Source organism: Neodiprion lecontei, chromosome 4 (genome assembly GCF_021901455.1).
Source record: "Neodiprion lecontei isolate iyNeoLeco1 chromosome 4, iyNeoLeco1.1, whole genome shotgun sequence".
Classification (NCBI taxonomy): Eukaryota; Metazoa; Arthropoda; class Insecta; order Hymenoptera; family Diprionidae; genus Neodiprion; species Neodiprion lecontei.
In genome coordinates this window covers 31,503,615-31,519,489 of record NC_060263.1, presented here as the reverse complement: position 1 = coordinate 31,519,489, position 15,875 = coordinate 31,503,615, and the positions used below count along the sequence as shown (strand labels likewise).

General features: G+C 34.9%; 2 protein-coding genes and 1 long non-coding RNA gene across 9 annotated transcripts; 1 reads left to right on the top strand and 2 right to left on the bottom strand.

Annotated features, from left to right (window-relative positions):
- Positions 1–1,067: 1,067 nt before the first annotated feature.
- Positions 1,068–2,667, bottom strand: LOC124294062. 2 transcript variants are annotated; one of them, XR_006903959.1, is made up of 5 exons: positions 2,576–2,667; positions 2,247–2,429; positions 1,749–2,080; positions 1,364–1,465; positions 1,068–1,124 (listed from the first exon to the last, which is right to left on the bottom strand). It is a non-coding gene; the product is annotated as an uncharacterized LOC124294062 (long non-coding RNA). The 2 variants fall into 2 exon arrangements; XR_006903958.1 differs by lacking the exon at positions 2,576–2,667 and having other exon boundaries at positions 2,247–2,569.
- A 1,904-nt stretch (positions 2,668–4,571) lies between these two features.
- Positions 4,572–6,635, bottom strand: LOC107217685 (ER membrane protein complex subunit 7). Of its 2 annotated transcripts, none has more exons than XM_046738820.1 (4): positions 6,258–6,635; positions 5,915–6,173; positions 5,647–5,721; positions 4,572–5,286 (listed from the first exon to the last, which is right to left on the bottom strand). In XM_046738820.1, the coding sequence occupies exons 1-4, from the start codon at positions 6,470–6,472 to the stop codon at positions 5,134–5,136; spliced, it is 702 nt and encodes a 233-aa protein (XP_046594776.1). In that variant the 5' UTR covers positions 6,473–6,635; the 3' UTR covers positions 4,572–5,133. The 2 variants fall into 2 exon arrangements, with proteins under 2 accessions (XP_046594776.1, XP_015510796.1); XM_015655310.2 differs by having other exon boundaries at positions 4,572–5,262; positions 6,258–6,620.
- A 365-nt stretch (positions 6,636–7,000) lies between these two features.
- Positions 7,001–15,837, top strand: LOC107217663 (nicastrin). Of its 5 annotated transcripts, none has more exons than XR_006904144.1 (10): positions 7,002–7,235; positions 7,321–7,425; positions 7,516–7,614; positions 7,722–8,059; positions 8,146–8,533; positions 8,601–8,997; positions 9,083–9,516; positions 9,636–9,828; positions 13,315–13,471; positions 13,676–15,837. XR_006904144.1 is itself a non-coding variant. In XM_046738817.1 (9 exons), the coding sequence occupies exons 2-9, from the start codon at positions 7,371–7,373 to the stop codon at positions 14,553–14,555; spliced, it is 2,016 nt and encodes a 671-aa protein (XP_046594773.1). In that variant the 5' UTR covers positions 7,001–7,235; positions 7,321–7,370; the 3' UTR covers positions 14,556–14,710. The 5 variants fall into 5 exon arrangements, 3 of the variants coding, with proteins under 3 accessions (XP_046594773.1, XP_046594774.1, XP_046594775.1); XR_006904145.1 differs by having other exon boundaries at positions 14,444–14,710; XM_046738817.1 differs by lacking the exon at positions 13,315–13,471 and having other exon boundaries at positions 7,001–7,235; positions 14,444–14,710.
- The last annotated feature ends 38 nt before the right edge of the window (positions 15,838–15,875 follow it).

The following is a 15,875-nucleotide window of genomic DNA, read 5'->3' as shown; positions in this document are numbered from 1 at the left end:
TACTGATAACTTGATATGATAATATCCCCTTCCCACCCCTCCCCTCCCCTCACACGACCCACCCCGCCCTACCTACTTCTGCTCCTACTCCTACTCCTACTCCTACTACGACGACTACTCCTATTCCTACTCCGACTACTCCTACTCCTAATCCCACTCCAACTCCTACTATTCCTACTTCTACTCATATTCCTACTCCGAGTCCTATTCCTACCACTACTCTTACTTCTACTCCTATTTCTACATCTTCCCCTGATCCTACTCCTGATGCTGATTCTACTTCATCAAATATTGTAAAAATGTTAAACTCACCGAGCACGAATCCTTGTCCTCCACCTCGTCCAGCTCGACCACCTCCAACCACCGCCAACCACCCCCGACGACCACTGCTAACCACCTCGGGTTATAACTGGAATAGTAATAAATATTTTCAGTACAAGAACACATCAAAAGTATTATGTAAGGATTAATATAATTAAATAATCTCTTAATACGTAATAAATTTCATGAGCTACTAAATATGTGCTTGTACAAAAAATGAATTGAAATAATTTGTTGTAAACATGACAAGTTTGAAATATTTTAGATGAAATATAATTACAATTGCCATCAAATATTATAAAAATGTTTTACTCACCGAGCACAAATCCTCGTCTTCCTCGTCCACCTTGTTCTCCTCGTCTTCCTCGTCCTCCTCCTCGTCTACCTCCGACCACCTCCAACGACGACCGACGACCACCGATAACCACCTTCGGTTGTACCTTCAATAGTAATAAATATTTTCAGTATATGAACACATCAAAAATATTGTGTAAGGATTAATGTAATTAATGAACTAATCAATTGTATAATAAATTTTATTAGCGCATTCAAAGCTACTGAATATGTGCTTCGGGAAAAATAAATTGAAATAATTCATTGTGTACATGACAAGTTTGAAATATTTTAGATGAAATATAATTACAATTGCCATCAGATATTATAAAAATGTTTTACTCACCGAGCACAAATCCTCGTCTTCCTCGTCCACCTTGTTCTCCTCGTCTTCCTCGTCCTCCTCCTCGTCTACCTCCGACCACCTCCAACGACGACCGACGACCACCGATAACCACCTTCGGTTGTACCTTCAATAGTAATAAATATTTTCAGTATATGAACACATCAAAAATATTGTGTAAGGATTAATGTAATTAATGAACTAATCAATTGTATAATAAATTTTATTAGCGCATTCAAAGCTACTGAATATGTGCTTCGGGAAAAATAAATTGAAATAATTCATTGTGTACATGACAAGTTTGAAATATTTTAGATGAAATATAATTACAATTGCCATCAGATATTATAAAAATGTTTTACTCACCGAGCACAAATCCTCGTCCTCCTCCCCCACCTTGTTCTCCACGTCTTCCTCGTCCTTCTTCTTGTCCACCTCAGATCACCTCCAACACCCACCGATAACGACCTCGGGTTATACATGGAATAGTAATAAATATTTTCAGTATTATAACACATCAAAAATATTGTGTAACGAATAATATCATTTTTTTATGGACAGATTTTACCAAGAAGATTATGAGAAAATTAGAAAAAATTATAGAAATTTTACTAGCACGATGATAGCTACTGAATTACGACTTGGGCGAAATATGAATTGAAATAATTTATTGTAAACATAACAAGTTCAAAAATTTTGGATAGAATAAAATCACAATTGCCATTGAATAGTAGAAAAATTTTATACTCACCGTGCAGAAATCCTCGTTCTCTTCGTCCACCTTGTTCTCCTCGTCTTCCTTGTCCTCCGAGAGTCGAGTTTCATCAGGTAGCGGACCTGGAGCGCTGGAACCATGGAGCGCTTTTCCTGAAATTCAAGCTTCACCAGGTAGCGGACCTGGAGCGTAGAAACTACGGAGCACTTGTCCCTGAAGTCGAGTTGCACCAGGTAGTGGACCTTAGACGCAGAAACTACGGAGCGCTTGTTCTGGAAGTCGAGTTTCACCAGGTAGCGGACCTGGAGCGCAGAAAGTACGCAGCGCTTGGTCAAAAGTCGCCAGGTTAAGGACCTGGACAGCCAGAACTACGGAAAATCAGTCCTGCAGATCAAAAGTCACCAGGTCAAGGACCTGGACAGCCAGAACTATGAAGCGTTTGTTCTGGAAGTCGATTTTCACCAGGTAGCGAACCTGGAGCGCAGAAACCACGGAGCGCTTGTTCTGGAAGTTGAGTTTCACCAGGTAGCGGACCTGGAGCGCAGAAACTACGGGGCGCTTGTCCTGGAAGTCGAGTTGCACCAGGAAACGGACCCGGAGCGCAGGATCCAGGAGGTAGAGAACCCGGTACTCGAAATTTGCGGAGCGCGATTCTCATACGTCCGCTCTATTGCGTGGTTGTTTCCAGACTGAAGAATTCGGCCAATTGATTTTCGTCTATATAGATCAAGAGAGAAAAAATTTTGGGTGACGTCACTTTCTGAACATCCGAACATCCAAAATTTGGTTTCGAACTTTAATACTATGTATGATGTACTCGTATGATGACTTTAGTCTTTATATTTCAGACAAGAAATACGCACTTTATCATTCCTGCCGATTCCAGACTCAAGCGGCTAGGCACTTCGACGGTCAGCCTTTGACTAAAGATATACTTTTCAGTTAAGAAGTCAGCTAATACCGCTATTGTTCTGTGACAGTTGGATGATTAATATTTTTACTCGTACCTTCCAAATGTGTGTTAAAATACCTTCGAAGTTTCAAGAAGCTTAGTTCTTTCTCTACCTACCAAAAAAAAAGAAAAAAAATGACCGACAATCGCCCCTTTAGATCTTCAAATCAGGACACTGCGTTAAATACTGTCTCGTATACGGAGCATCAATTTCATCTCGATCAAAATTAGCGCATCCGTGATGTATTACAGTTACTCTCAATTTTTTTCCATATGAACACTTTTCAAAAACAATTCTGCTTCTCTACCCAACGCAGGTACTTCACTTGTGACTAGCTAAAACAGCGTTTCGATTCTTTTACTACGAAAATTCAAGATCGAGATAGCAAATGAAACGTTGTTGGAATAATTATGGATATTAATGTTATGGAATACATTGAGACCGTGTCGAATAGAATCCTATTTCGAAATGAACAATTCGTCTATTTTCGTATTATAGATGTATTATTGTAGATAATCTAGTTTGTCTCCTGGAAAATTCTAAAATTTATACTATGCATCATGTATTAATTGTAAATGGATCATATATATTAATATCGTACATGGACTGCATATACATATATATTTTTTGATCTCTGCATCATTATTACATCTGATCTATTACACTGCCCTGCAAAAAAACACTTTTGATTCTCCTTAATATTATTGTATATAATTATAATAAATTTGATGCTCTTGTATCGAAATATAGTAATAAAAAATATTTACGACGTATACTTTTTACGTAATGTTTTTTGCAATAAAATGCTATATTTGCTCACAAATTATAATAAAACACTTATGATAGCAACGATATTTATGAAGAAAAGTTGTAAAGTTGAAAAGTTTAAACATTAGAATCGTCAGAAAATATACTACTAGTATAATTCTATAAGTTATTATGTAGTTTTCTTTCTTTTCACGAAGTTACAACCAGAACTGCGCAATCACATACATTGGCTCTACATACATTTCAGAGGTGTGAAAACAGCGTTAAGACGATATCTTTCTTTCTATTTCTATTATAGTTTTGTATGCACTTACATACAGACACTATTTAAATAGGTAAAGCAGTGTAAATGCAAAAACAAAACACAACGAATTCTGCATTTTGTACAATAAAAAAAATCATATAACGTAATTTATGCGTCACAGCAAAAAATGGAAAACATATATAGATTCGGCAAATTAAAACCTTTATACCTGTAATATTTCATTTGAAGGAGGATTTTGTTGCAGACCTGTGTTATTATTCATGATCTATGCATACATTCACTTCTCGGGTACCCATACTTTAATTAAATCACTGTTTTGCTACGAATTTTGGAAGAAATTTGCTCTCGTTATTAATTTCTTGTGTGGCCTCAGATATCGATTTCAGAATGGAAGGTCGTTGGCTCTAGAAATGAGAAAACAGTAAGGCTAGCTTTGGATGTTTCCCGTCCATTTTCCGATGATTCTAGACCGATCGTCGTAATTTTGCGAGAGAAATCGATTGCGCATAGTTGGTCGCTGCGAACAGTGGGTCAAAAGTTGCGGTATAAAAACGAGAAATTTTCTCCGTATCCTTTCAGCTGTTGCTCCTACGATATTCTGGATGCCTTTATTGGTTTCCTTGGGGTCTAATTAGTCTAGAAAGCGTCATCCGAATCGATTATTAGACAAAAAGTTTTCAGCTCCGAAATCGTAGAAAAAGGAGGGCCAACTCTTTTCGGATTTTTTTGTTCCAAACTTTGCAGATTTTGAGTAGCGATAGAATTGATTGCTTGTACGTGGAACTTGGATTGCCAATTATTTATTTCCATTTATAAAATGTATTCAGTTCTTCTAAATTTGTATAATTCCTAGTACGTGAAACTCGAAGTAGATGTGATAATAAGAAAAATATTTATTTCATAACTTTAAAATTATCTTAAATAGTTCAAACGCTAATAATCAATATTAGCCAATAGATATATATTAATTATATTACTTTAACTCTACATCTGACAATATCAAGTAATACATTTTGAACTATTTATGCTGTGGTATTTCTCACAACCGTACGAAGGTGGTTTTTTTATTCAATTGAGTAAAATCTTTTCCAATGAATTGAGGTACAGTTTGATGAATGCTGAATTTGATGCTATTATTCAGGTTTTTAATTTTTACAAGAGTAATTGAATCCAAACTTTGAATCACAGGTATTATTAAAATAACTAAATACTTAGAATGAAGCATTGTACACAGCTAAAATAAGTTCAATTAAAAAGTAAATACTCAAGTGTGGCATTTTCTTATACCACCTCAATCCTTATTAATAAAATAATTATATTCCTAAAACAAGGTGTAACAAGATACAACAAGGACTAAATTGACTAATGTAAATTACAATTCCATTGTGTATCGAAACGAATTTGAATATATGAATGTGCATTTATTATTCCATCTCTATTGTCTCTTCTTAGCTGCTTTCACTGCTTTCGATTTTTGTTTCTCTTCTCCAGCAAAGAAAGTCGTTATCATTTCTGACATTTCAGGCATATCATATTTAGTCAAGCTATTCAATTGCTCCATTTCCTGAAATGAACGAGTACCGGCAATCTTAACTCAACAGTTATAACTACTGCAATAATATACTGGATGCGTCGGTCAATGATTCCGATACACTTAACGAGAACTTATCATTACAATAGAGTTTCATTTAATCAATAGCAATATATTTGTTTTTTCGACAATTGAAATGAATTGAAAATAGTATATTGTCGTAAAGCCTTTCATGTACGCATCAGACATAAATGACATGTTAGTTACATTTTTTCAAAATCTGCTGAACCTTTCCCCAATTTGGTTAATACAAGCACTAATCGTTGAATCATATTGTTAAGAAAGTCGAAATTCATTGGCCGATTCACTTGTTGCATAAGTTATTGTAATTAAATATCAAGTACTTTTCTCACTAACCTTTCGTGTTTCTGGATCATTCATTATTTTTGGCAGTACCATTATCAATAAAAGAGGCAGTATCATCATGAGGACCTGAAAACCAACGTTGCTTGAATGATGAAAAGATATTATATAAAGTTCCAACACACCAGGAAATGTGGTGAAATGGTTTGGCAAACAAAATAAAAATTGCCCAGTTATCTTGATATACAATAATCAAATAAAATTGTTGCATTTTTATATATACATCTACAATTATCACAGCATGTAAAGGGAGTTTACGTACCATTGGATTAAACAAAAAATCTGTTACTCTCCACTGTTCTCTAAGTTGGAAATATCGGAACGGAGCAAATGGTCTCATTTTCAAAGGATATGGAACTTGAATAACTTGTGAAGTTTGAATTAAATTCACTTTCCGAGCTCTGAACTTTCCCTTGGAATTGATTTCAACTCGTACAGGCTCATAAGCATAGTTCGGGTTTACAACTTCGATGATGTAGGAACCCGATGGGACATTCGAAATTGTGAATGAACCATCCTCCCTATAAAACAACAGAAAGAAAAGCGGTCCTAAATAACTCAGAGAAACATGAGTTGAGTTAGAAGGTATTGTATTGTATAATTACCTAAGATATCCAAGATGTTCCCCCCCGTTTGCCATGACGTGAGTCATGAGTTGCCATCCGGTAAGGATTGCATTTTCAGGAGGGAAAACTTTCCCTTCGATTACGTATCTGTCAGTCGAAACTTCTTCATCATTTTCACCAATTACACTGCTAATTTGACAAATTATCAAAAGCAGAGATACTAATCTTGTTAAGAACGCCATTTTGATCAACATAACCTATTTCTCGCAGTCAGCTGGGTGAGGATGATGAGGATCATGAGTGTCAAGCACAGCCCCCTGACACACGCTGCTAAAAGTGGTTCGCAAAACGTCCCTCCATTCTGCCGCCAATTTCCACCACTAGTGACGCTAGTAGTTACCTGACGACAGCCCCCTGACACTCACCACTGCTCGTATACTGAAAAATTGTACGCTTCTTGTCCCCGTTTTTTAGTTCCTCTACGTGGCGCTAGTAATAGACTTCTGACACGCTCGGTGCCCTCTCTGACCGCGCGAAACCAGCCCCCTGACACATGGTGCCCTGACACACGCTGCTAAAAGTAATTCGCAAAATGTCCCACAATTCTGCCGCCAATCTCCACCACTAGTGGCGCTAGTAGTTGTCTGACAAGCTCGCGCGCGGACAGCGAGGGCAGCGAGCGTGTCAGAAGTCTACTAGCGCCACGTAGAGGAACTAACAAACGGGGACAAAACGGGTATAATTTTTTAGTATACGAGCAGTGGTGAGTGTCATGGGGCTGCTGGAAACCAACGTTTCTAGGGACTTTTCGTGGTTCGTGATTGCATCTTGTTATGTGCAAAAATCAGGCAAAAATGCTATTCACATCAATATCGTTCACTATTTGCCGCTGTACGGATCCCCTTTTTTTGTAATAGGATCACGGAATATTCAGCACGATCCGTAAATTACCGAAATTAATCAGCCAAAGTGCTAATAAATATTCACACTACAGTGCTTCTACGTCAAGCAGTACTCGTAAGGATCGGCCATCGTGTGTCACGTTAAAATGTCAAACTGATTCAAGAGATTTCAGACGATCATATTAAAAATATTTTTACAGATTAATTCAACACAGACGATATTCAGGAAAACCAAAAATAAAAAGGAAAAATGGCAGCGCCTATATCCCGAGGATGCATTCTATTATTTATTCTCATAAATGCCGGTAAGACTGTCACATACCATAGAGCTTATCATCACACTTAGTCATGTTTGTCCTGATTTGAACCACGACAAAACATTTTTCTCATTTCAGCTTGCACTGAGAGGATCAAAGACATGATATACAAGCCTTTAGAAGGTGTTGCAGCTTGTTTTCGTCGCCACAATGGTACTAACCAATTTGGTTGTTCATGTGAGTATAAAACGTGTTATTAAAAGTCAGTTATAAGTTTCTGACCATTAATACGAATGTAGAAGATATGGAAAAAATGACTAGAAAATTACCAAATTGGTTTGCAGCAAGTCGATCAGGCAGTGTCGGCGTTATTCATATAATCGAGGATGAGGCCGAGCTCGTGTGGTTGGAAAAAAATGGCAATGCTGGACCATATACAGCTGTTGTACCATTTTCAATGTTCACCAGAGATACTTTAATTCGGTTACGGAACACAGAAAATATAAATGGAATTCTGCTGACATATAATTCTAGTATAGAACGACCCTCACATTACTCCCCCGATGACACCTGTCCCAATAGATACGCAGGATTCAAACAGTGCGATACCGAGAAACCTTGGAATCCCTGGGGATCTGCATTGCTCATGGAAGACTGGCCATTCCCAATGTTTTATTTAAAGGTAGGCATAGAATTTGAATTACATCCTCGGTGCATTTTGGTTAGCACCAATTACTGCAAAAATTTTAAGCTTGTCTTACTCTGCAGAATCAAAGTCAATTGAATGATGTCAAGACTTGTTTCACTACCTTCAATGCCCATGATCGTGATAGCCAAAGCCAACGATCACTCTGTGCCTTGGAAATGAAATCATTTATGTTCTCTGCTGTGGATTCGGAAACTTGTATACGACGAAGCATTCCAAGATTGAACTTTAATCCACCGCTATACTGTGACCCTCTGGGTGACAGAAATATATATTGGCCATTAGCAGCACTGGACAATCAAACAGAATCTGTGATCCTTGTAACAGCACGCTTGGATGCTTCAACTCTATTTGACACACTGGCACCAGGCGCTAATAGCGCAATCACAGGATTAGTTACACTCATCGCTACGGCACACTATTTGCATAATATGAATCCAACGGTCGGAAGTGAGTACGAAATTGAAAAGTACAAACCATTTGATAAATATGAACGATTTAAATATCTGCTTTCCAGAAACGAACGTTGTATTTTCACTGTTCAATGGTGAAGCGTTTGACTACATAGGGTCTAGTCGATTTGTGTTCGACTTAAAAAACGGCAGTTTCCATTCATTGGGAGAGAAAACTTTAATGTTTGATCAAATTCGCACAGTTGTTGAGCTAGGCCAGCTTGGGGAAGGAGATATCTATCTGCATTCCAGCAATTATGAAAACGATTCACTAATAACTGCATTGATCCCCAAGTTATCTGCAAAAGTTTTAAAAGACAGCGTACCACCTGCGTCAATCCAAAGTTTCCTGGCTGAAAGCTCTACTATTAGTGCAACAGTAATTGCAAGCCATGGGGTAAATTTTACAAACAAGTATTATCACAGTATTCTGGATGATGCAGAAAGTGTCAATTTCACGAGGTATGAATATTATTATTTAGATAAATATTCTCTTCTGTCTGTATTCTAATGCTGCGAACTCATTGGTAATTGTTTTTAATTTCAGCTCTGAATCTGGTCTTGCTAAAAGCCTAGATAAAATTGCACTAGAGCTTGCTAATCAGTTATTTATCATTGTTACTGGGACAAATACATCTAGTAATGGTTCTGGAAATATCGAGAACCTCATTTCAAAAATGCTTTCTTGTTACCTGGAAAGCGCTAACTGTTCTTTATTCAAGTCAGCTTCTGCTCCTGGTCACCAATTGCCGGATCAAGTCCTGCCACTGTATGTTGGCGTTAACAGATCGCTAAATTATGTGACAACTTATACTGGACAGCTGTTGGCCTTATTGACAGGTACAACACTGGCTGAATATAATTCCAGTATGTGCTATGAAAACCAATCCCTTTGGATGGCAGGGCTTAATTTCCAAGGGACGTGCATCAGATCCGCAGTCAATTACAGCTTTGCAACAAGCCCAGCTTTCCTAATAGATGGTAATGTTAACATGAATTTTCCTGGCCATGTATGTCTTGAAGTGGAAATACCAATGAAACCAATGATCTAAGAATTTATAAAGTCTATATCTTTAATGTTTCTACTTCAATATTTGTAGGATATGATATGAAATCCGGATATTATTCTACATGGACAGAATCCGTGTGGCAGGTACTAAGCATGAAGATGTTTCTGAAGCCCTCTGTGGCAGCAGAACGTTTGAACGTGATCCTTGGAAGTTTAGTTGCAATTGCTTCGTTTATCATAGTCTGGTTTATCCAGTTCCGTGCTGATCTTCTTTTCAATCAGATGTAAGTTGAAAACTACGACTAATCATTGAATGAGTCTATACGTAGGTATACTTTTACGCATTACAAGAATCAATTAAAACGTATTTATTTGGAGTTATATATGTGCTATTGAAATGCTTATCGATTTGAATTATTATTATTGAATTTGCCATGCACTTGCGCTTTGAAATGGGTTTACACCTCAGATTCATCACATTATGTATCAATTATGATGGACTCATTGTAACTTTGTCTCTTCATGGTTCTGTGGGCAAAGCGGGAAATTACAAAGCGTTTATTGTCTCATACTTTGCCTATCACATTCCTAAAGCATAATATCTATACTAGGGTGTCGAAAAAAAAAAAATTCTGAACACAGGTTCAAAAGTTTCATTTTGGTGTAAAATTACGCCTGTTAAAATTTGAGCTCTCAATATTAACATTAAAAGATTGCACAACATACTTTTCTATTTTTCATAAGAATAATATGGGAGAAAATGGTCTTTGCTCCTTCTGATTTTTATAACTAGCTAACGATGTATCATACATAAAATTCACATACATATTTTTCTAGGGAATTGAACGCTGTACAAAAAAGGTCTTGCCATTTTATGATAAATCTACTCTTTCAAAAGTTATTTAAGGTCCTCAAATAATTTTTAACCTCATATAACTTTTTCAGAAAGAGTACATTTATCGTAAAATGATAACAGACCTTTTTTGTAGAGCATTCAATTTTCAGCAAATAATTGTCTGTAACTCTTATAAAATACTTATCCCAATATCTTCTTTGAATTTCATTTTTTTTAATTCACGAGAAATCCGATAATTCTTGCTGTCCCTTGAAGAGTGGTTTTCGATGAAATATATCTATAAAGTAAACGAATTATAAATAATTCACCAAAAATGTTGCATACTTTTTTTTCATGCAAAATTGTGTATGAAAATAGATTTATAACTCGGTGTGACCACGAAAGATTTTTTTACTGTCAAATACCAAATTTTGCACGGTAAATTCAAAACGCCGTGGCCGGTGATTATTGCTTAGCGCTCCCAATTTTTTTATGCATATGAGAATTTATCATCTAGAAAATTACGCATGGGTTTGATGATATCTTCATTGAGTCAAAAGATAGAATTTGTGAAATGGTCATCATTTTTTTTTTTTTTTTTTTGCCATCATAGAGGATTCATTGCAAATGAAAATGAAACAAAAAATCATGAACCCTGTCGGACTGGTATTTCTCATAGCTAGCAAGTGCACCGAACCTTTCCCCGAATGTTAATATTACGAGCTCAAATTTTAACAGGTGTATTTTTATACTTAAATGAAATTGTCGAACCTGTTTCCATAAAAAAAAAAAATTTTATTTGACACACCGTAATCTGCACGTAGTAATGTGTCTGACAATAACGATCTCAGCAAAAAGTTACAAAAAGTTCAATGCATGTACATACCTATTTCGCTGCATTATGAGTAATATTCATTTTTTGTGTTAGAGCAGACTTTCTAATATATTTGTTGCCAATCCATTCTGAAATGTAAACCCAGTATCGGCTAAGGTAGATGACTTTCCAGACAAATATTTGATATCCATGTTTGTACTATTTGAATGTGTGTCAATGCAAATAATTAACTCATCAGAAAAGTAGCATAAATTATTGTGGCTTCATGAAAATTGGCGTTTGTGGCTTTTCAGTGTTTTTATCCACATGTCACCTAGTAGCAATAAATATTAATTTGTCATTAAATCTAGGCCCCAATTAGCATAATTTAGATTTCAATAGACTTAAATTATTTCAGCGGAACTGCGGATTGCTAGGGATACGCCGCGAACCACATGACAATGACCAGGCTAGATTTGCGTCGAGAAGAACGTAATGTTCCAGTAACTAGTCTTTGAATTCAAAATGTGTGTGGTTACGCCCTCGGACAAATTATTTGAAATTTTCATTATTTAGGGTCCACCAATTCTTTTGTAAATATGCAGCTGTTTTAAGGACATTCAATACTTTGGCCTTTACTCTGTCGGCTAAGTATTATGCAACAATAACTTATCACTGCAAACGCTAAGGATCTAACATTTTATTTATTATACCTAAAGGATTAGCGCGCGTTCACCTCAATGAAAGTGAACCTCGCCATTTTTATTTTTTTATGCTCTCTCTACTTATGATATAAACTAATGCATACAGTTAAAAATGGAATTGAGCAGTGCATAACATTGTAATATGTAATATTATTAATTGTGAATTAATTTGATTGTAATTACGTTCATCAGAAGTGTATGTCCCATATTAATTAAAATCTTGACTGATTTTTACGTCTAAAACGAGTATTCAACTTAAAACGACAAATGTGCAGTATCACACTTTATGTGTTCTAATAATTTATCTGCAGTGGTAGAATAACAAATTGCAGTACTAGCAATACAGTTGTCATTAGGTGAGCAAAAAATCTCAATATTAGAAGAGTTGTAGAATATTGTTTAGGAAAGCTAGAAGGGAAAGAGAAAAATGAGAACTTGTTAGCTAAACAGTTACACATAGCTTAAGGCGGTGGTCACTGTTTCGTGCTTGATTTTTAACTTGACTTTAAACAGCTGTTACGGATATGGAAAGGTTCGAAATTAACGAACCATTACACGGCTAAGATTCTAGTTTTGTCTCCACTTTAAGTTTCGAAACTCGAAAAAAAATGGCCCATAATTGTTTAACTAAGCATATTTCACTCAGGACATGTTAGAACTCAAGAAGAATTACGAAAAACATGAATTAATCAAATTTTGTCACGTCTTTCGTTCGCAACTTTTCACTTATGAAAAGTGTTGAATAAAGTCACTTCGAGTAAAATGAGGGGAATTGAATAGTAAGGGACCAATTTGCAAATTTTAAAGCTTGAAATAAAGATGAAAATAGTATCTTTCAGCCGCATAACCGTTGTGTTTTTGTTAACCTTCCTGTATCAATAGCAGCTGAGCGAAGTTGACCTAAAAATCAAGCATGAAAGGGTGGTCACTACAGCTGAACCTTAAGATGAAAATGAGTGAATCTGTCATTTTGTTTGTCTAATACTATTGCTATGTTACGTTGGTGGCTAAGTCGCTACTCATATATGTAATTTTCTCATTTCAAGTTTTCTACACTTTTTTCTGAAAAATCATTACTATTGGACATTACTGTTCAACAACATATACTGCATTAATCTTGACCAATATAAGTTGAAACAATCACAGAATGCCCAATATGAGAAAATTGCAAAAAAGCTTAAACATTTTTTTATTCTTTCTGTATTATCCAAAAACCACTATAATATTGGCTTCGCACAACTGTAAAAGGCTCTCAGTAATAAAATCATGGCATCACCCAGTTTTTACATTTTAGATTAAGTTGCTTTTTGCTCAAGGATTTTGTTACACAGCGAGACTAACATACTGCTAACACAAAGGTACTAAATTTGATAATCACAGCATTATTTCTACGTGACTACGAATTTCTTTGATTCAGATCATATGATGGGGTGAGAACACTTTGAAATTTTATGATTTGAAAAATGTTTACCCGTCAATATAACTGGACAGGGAACCAAACACATCATCAATCTTCTTCAACTATCAATTGTTTGGTGCAGCTGGATTATTTTCTCAACCATTCTCTGCTTCTGGTAATTATATGCTCTACAACTATTTGTATGTTACTTCTCAATGTGGATAATACGTTGATAAAGAATTATTCTATGGGCTTTAATGGAAAACAGATGAACTCAAAAATTTTCAAACTAAACATGTACATTGAAAAGATGGGGACTGTCAGATATTTATTTCTATCGAGAGCGTATAATACTTTTTTGAAAAAAATCATTATGCAGATACTAGTATTTACACGAAGCTATATGTAATATACTTGGAGCACAGAAAGTGATAACAAGTAACATAGCTTGTCATAAAGATGGAGGAGTCGGATGCCAGTATTCCTGATGTAAACAAAATTTTCACAATATTATACTCAATATTATGATTCATATAACTAGAAAATTATTTACCTTCACATTTTGGGGACTGCACCAGTTTCCTTCACAATCATAAACAAACACGATGGATAAAATCGAAGGCAACTTCAAAATTTCAGGAAAATAAAGTTATTTGTTCTTTGTCAAGTCACTTTTCGGTATATAATAATTTTAATTGATCAAGCTTTTTGTAGATATAAGATGTAAATATAACTGTACAAGATGTAAGATGATATTGTAAAAAATATGGGGGATTTTTGCAAGCGTGATGGCATTTATTATCAATAAACTTAATTAATAGGTCGTAGATGTACACGAGAGAAAAAGAGAGAGGAAAAGAGAAATTCATTTTTTTGATTTCACCAGTATGCAATATTTTTTTTGACTGTATGCATTTCATGTTTACTCTTACTTCCTGTGTGTACATTGTAATCTTCATTTTCAACTCAGCAGGGAGTGGTTTCAAATTTATCAGATTCGCATCAAAATATGGAAAGTAATTTGAATTGTCATACCGAAAAAAAAACTACAATTGAAACTATTTTTCCCAAGATAACACTTTTCTCAACAATTAGAGAATGATACATATCTTTGTAACAAAAATTTATCACTTGATAACATTTATAGTGAGCGAGCAACCAGTAAACTAAGTGTTCAAGAATGTACACAACTTGAAACAAAAAGAAGACTGCTGATAATAACTTCATGTAACGAAAAAAAGTTATGCACACTCGCATAAATGTCTACGCAGTGTTATTGTTACAATTATTTGCCGTAATAATAGAAACGCATGTAACACTCTCAAGACATGGAGATAATGACAGACAAGTGAAATTAAGAAAACACGTTTGGCAGTACATATGTGTGATTTATAATAAAATGAATTCTGTAAAATTGTTATGTCATATATCATCCTTAGATTGATCATAAGTGCTGTGAAAATCCAATGTGAAAATTACGCGTTGCGTGTGAATAACCTGATAAGTCCAGCCTGAAGGTCCGTACATACACAATACAGGTTGTTTTAGAAATTTTTATTCTATGCAATATGTGTCGTGGGATGAGACAATCACGTATTATTATATAATCAAATATAAATTTGATCAATTTTTTTTTGCATATGTCCGAACCATATGTACCATATATATATATATATATATATATATATATATATATATATATATATAATTTTATAATATTTTATATATATATATAATTTTATAATATTTTATATATATATATATATATAATTATTATATTTATATTATTATATATATCTATATATATATAATTCTTAATTTCAAGTATTCACTATTCATTAGTATTCATTCAGTATACAAGTATGAAGTAGGAGGCTGGGCACCGCCCACCGAGCTATCACAGTTGTCTGGTGCCGCAGCACATACGTATACGTGGTTCAGCCTTAAAACCTACCTCTTATCCTAATATTTTTCTTAATGTCAAAGATCATATAAGATATAAATATAGCCTTGTACGAGATTTACTGCACGATCCGAATTAACAGATTTCTAAATTGGGACATAATTATTGCACGCATGTAAATTTTCATCAATGCAACATTATTCGGTAAACCTTATACCAAGCTATACCATGTTACATGCTGTCTGCAACTGATGATGGCGTTCGAGTTATGTAAGTACATTTACAAGCTGGTTTTATTATGTATATATATATATATATTTTTCATTCTATAGTATAATAGGTATAAAATTTAAGAAAATGTTCATCAACACCTTTATTTCGCACGTCGTAAACATAAGTTCTATTCGTCATTTAATAACGTTACATAGAGGAAGAAATTCAACACGTGGCACCTTGACAATTATCACAAAATATACCTCATAGAATAAATTATCCTGATGTATTGCCATTGTCAACTGCTTCGTAAGATTAATTTGATCGGGAAATTGAATAGAAATGTAGTAAGAATCAAGATTATTGACGTGCAAATATGTCGATGTCGAATTAATACAAATCATAATTTTTTGTTCGCAATTTGATTCATATTAAAAAACGTATCAGAAGTAATTCGATTTAC

Bases quoted from the DNA above. Each gene is read 5' to 3' on its own strand.
- LOC107217685 (XM_046738820.1), bottom strand. From the start codon at position 6,472: ATGTTGATCAAAATGGCGTTCTTAACAAGATTAGTATCTCTGCTTTTG. The intron at 6,174-6,257 runs GTAATTATACAA...GTTGTTTTATAG, and splicing joins GAACATCTTGGATATCTTAG to GGAGGATGGTTCATTCACAA. The intron at 5,722-5,914 runs GTACGTAAACTC...GTTGGTTTTCAG, and splicing joins ATTTTTTGTTTAATCCAATG to GTCCTCATGATGATACTGCC.
- LOC107217663 (XM_046738817.1), top strand. From the start codon at position 7,371: ATGGCAGCGCCTATATCCCGAGGATGCATTCTATTATTTATTCTCATA. The intron at 8,534-8,600 runs GTGAGTACGAAA...TCTGCTTTCCAG, and splicing joins TATGAATCCAACGGTCGGAA to AAACGAACGTTGTATTTTCA. The intron at 9,829-14,443 runs GTAAGTTGAAAA...TAACATTTATAG, and splicing joins GATCTTCTTTTCAATCAGAT to TGAGCGAGCAACCAGTAAAC.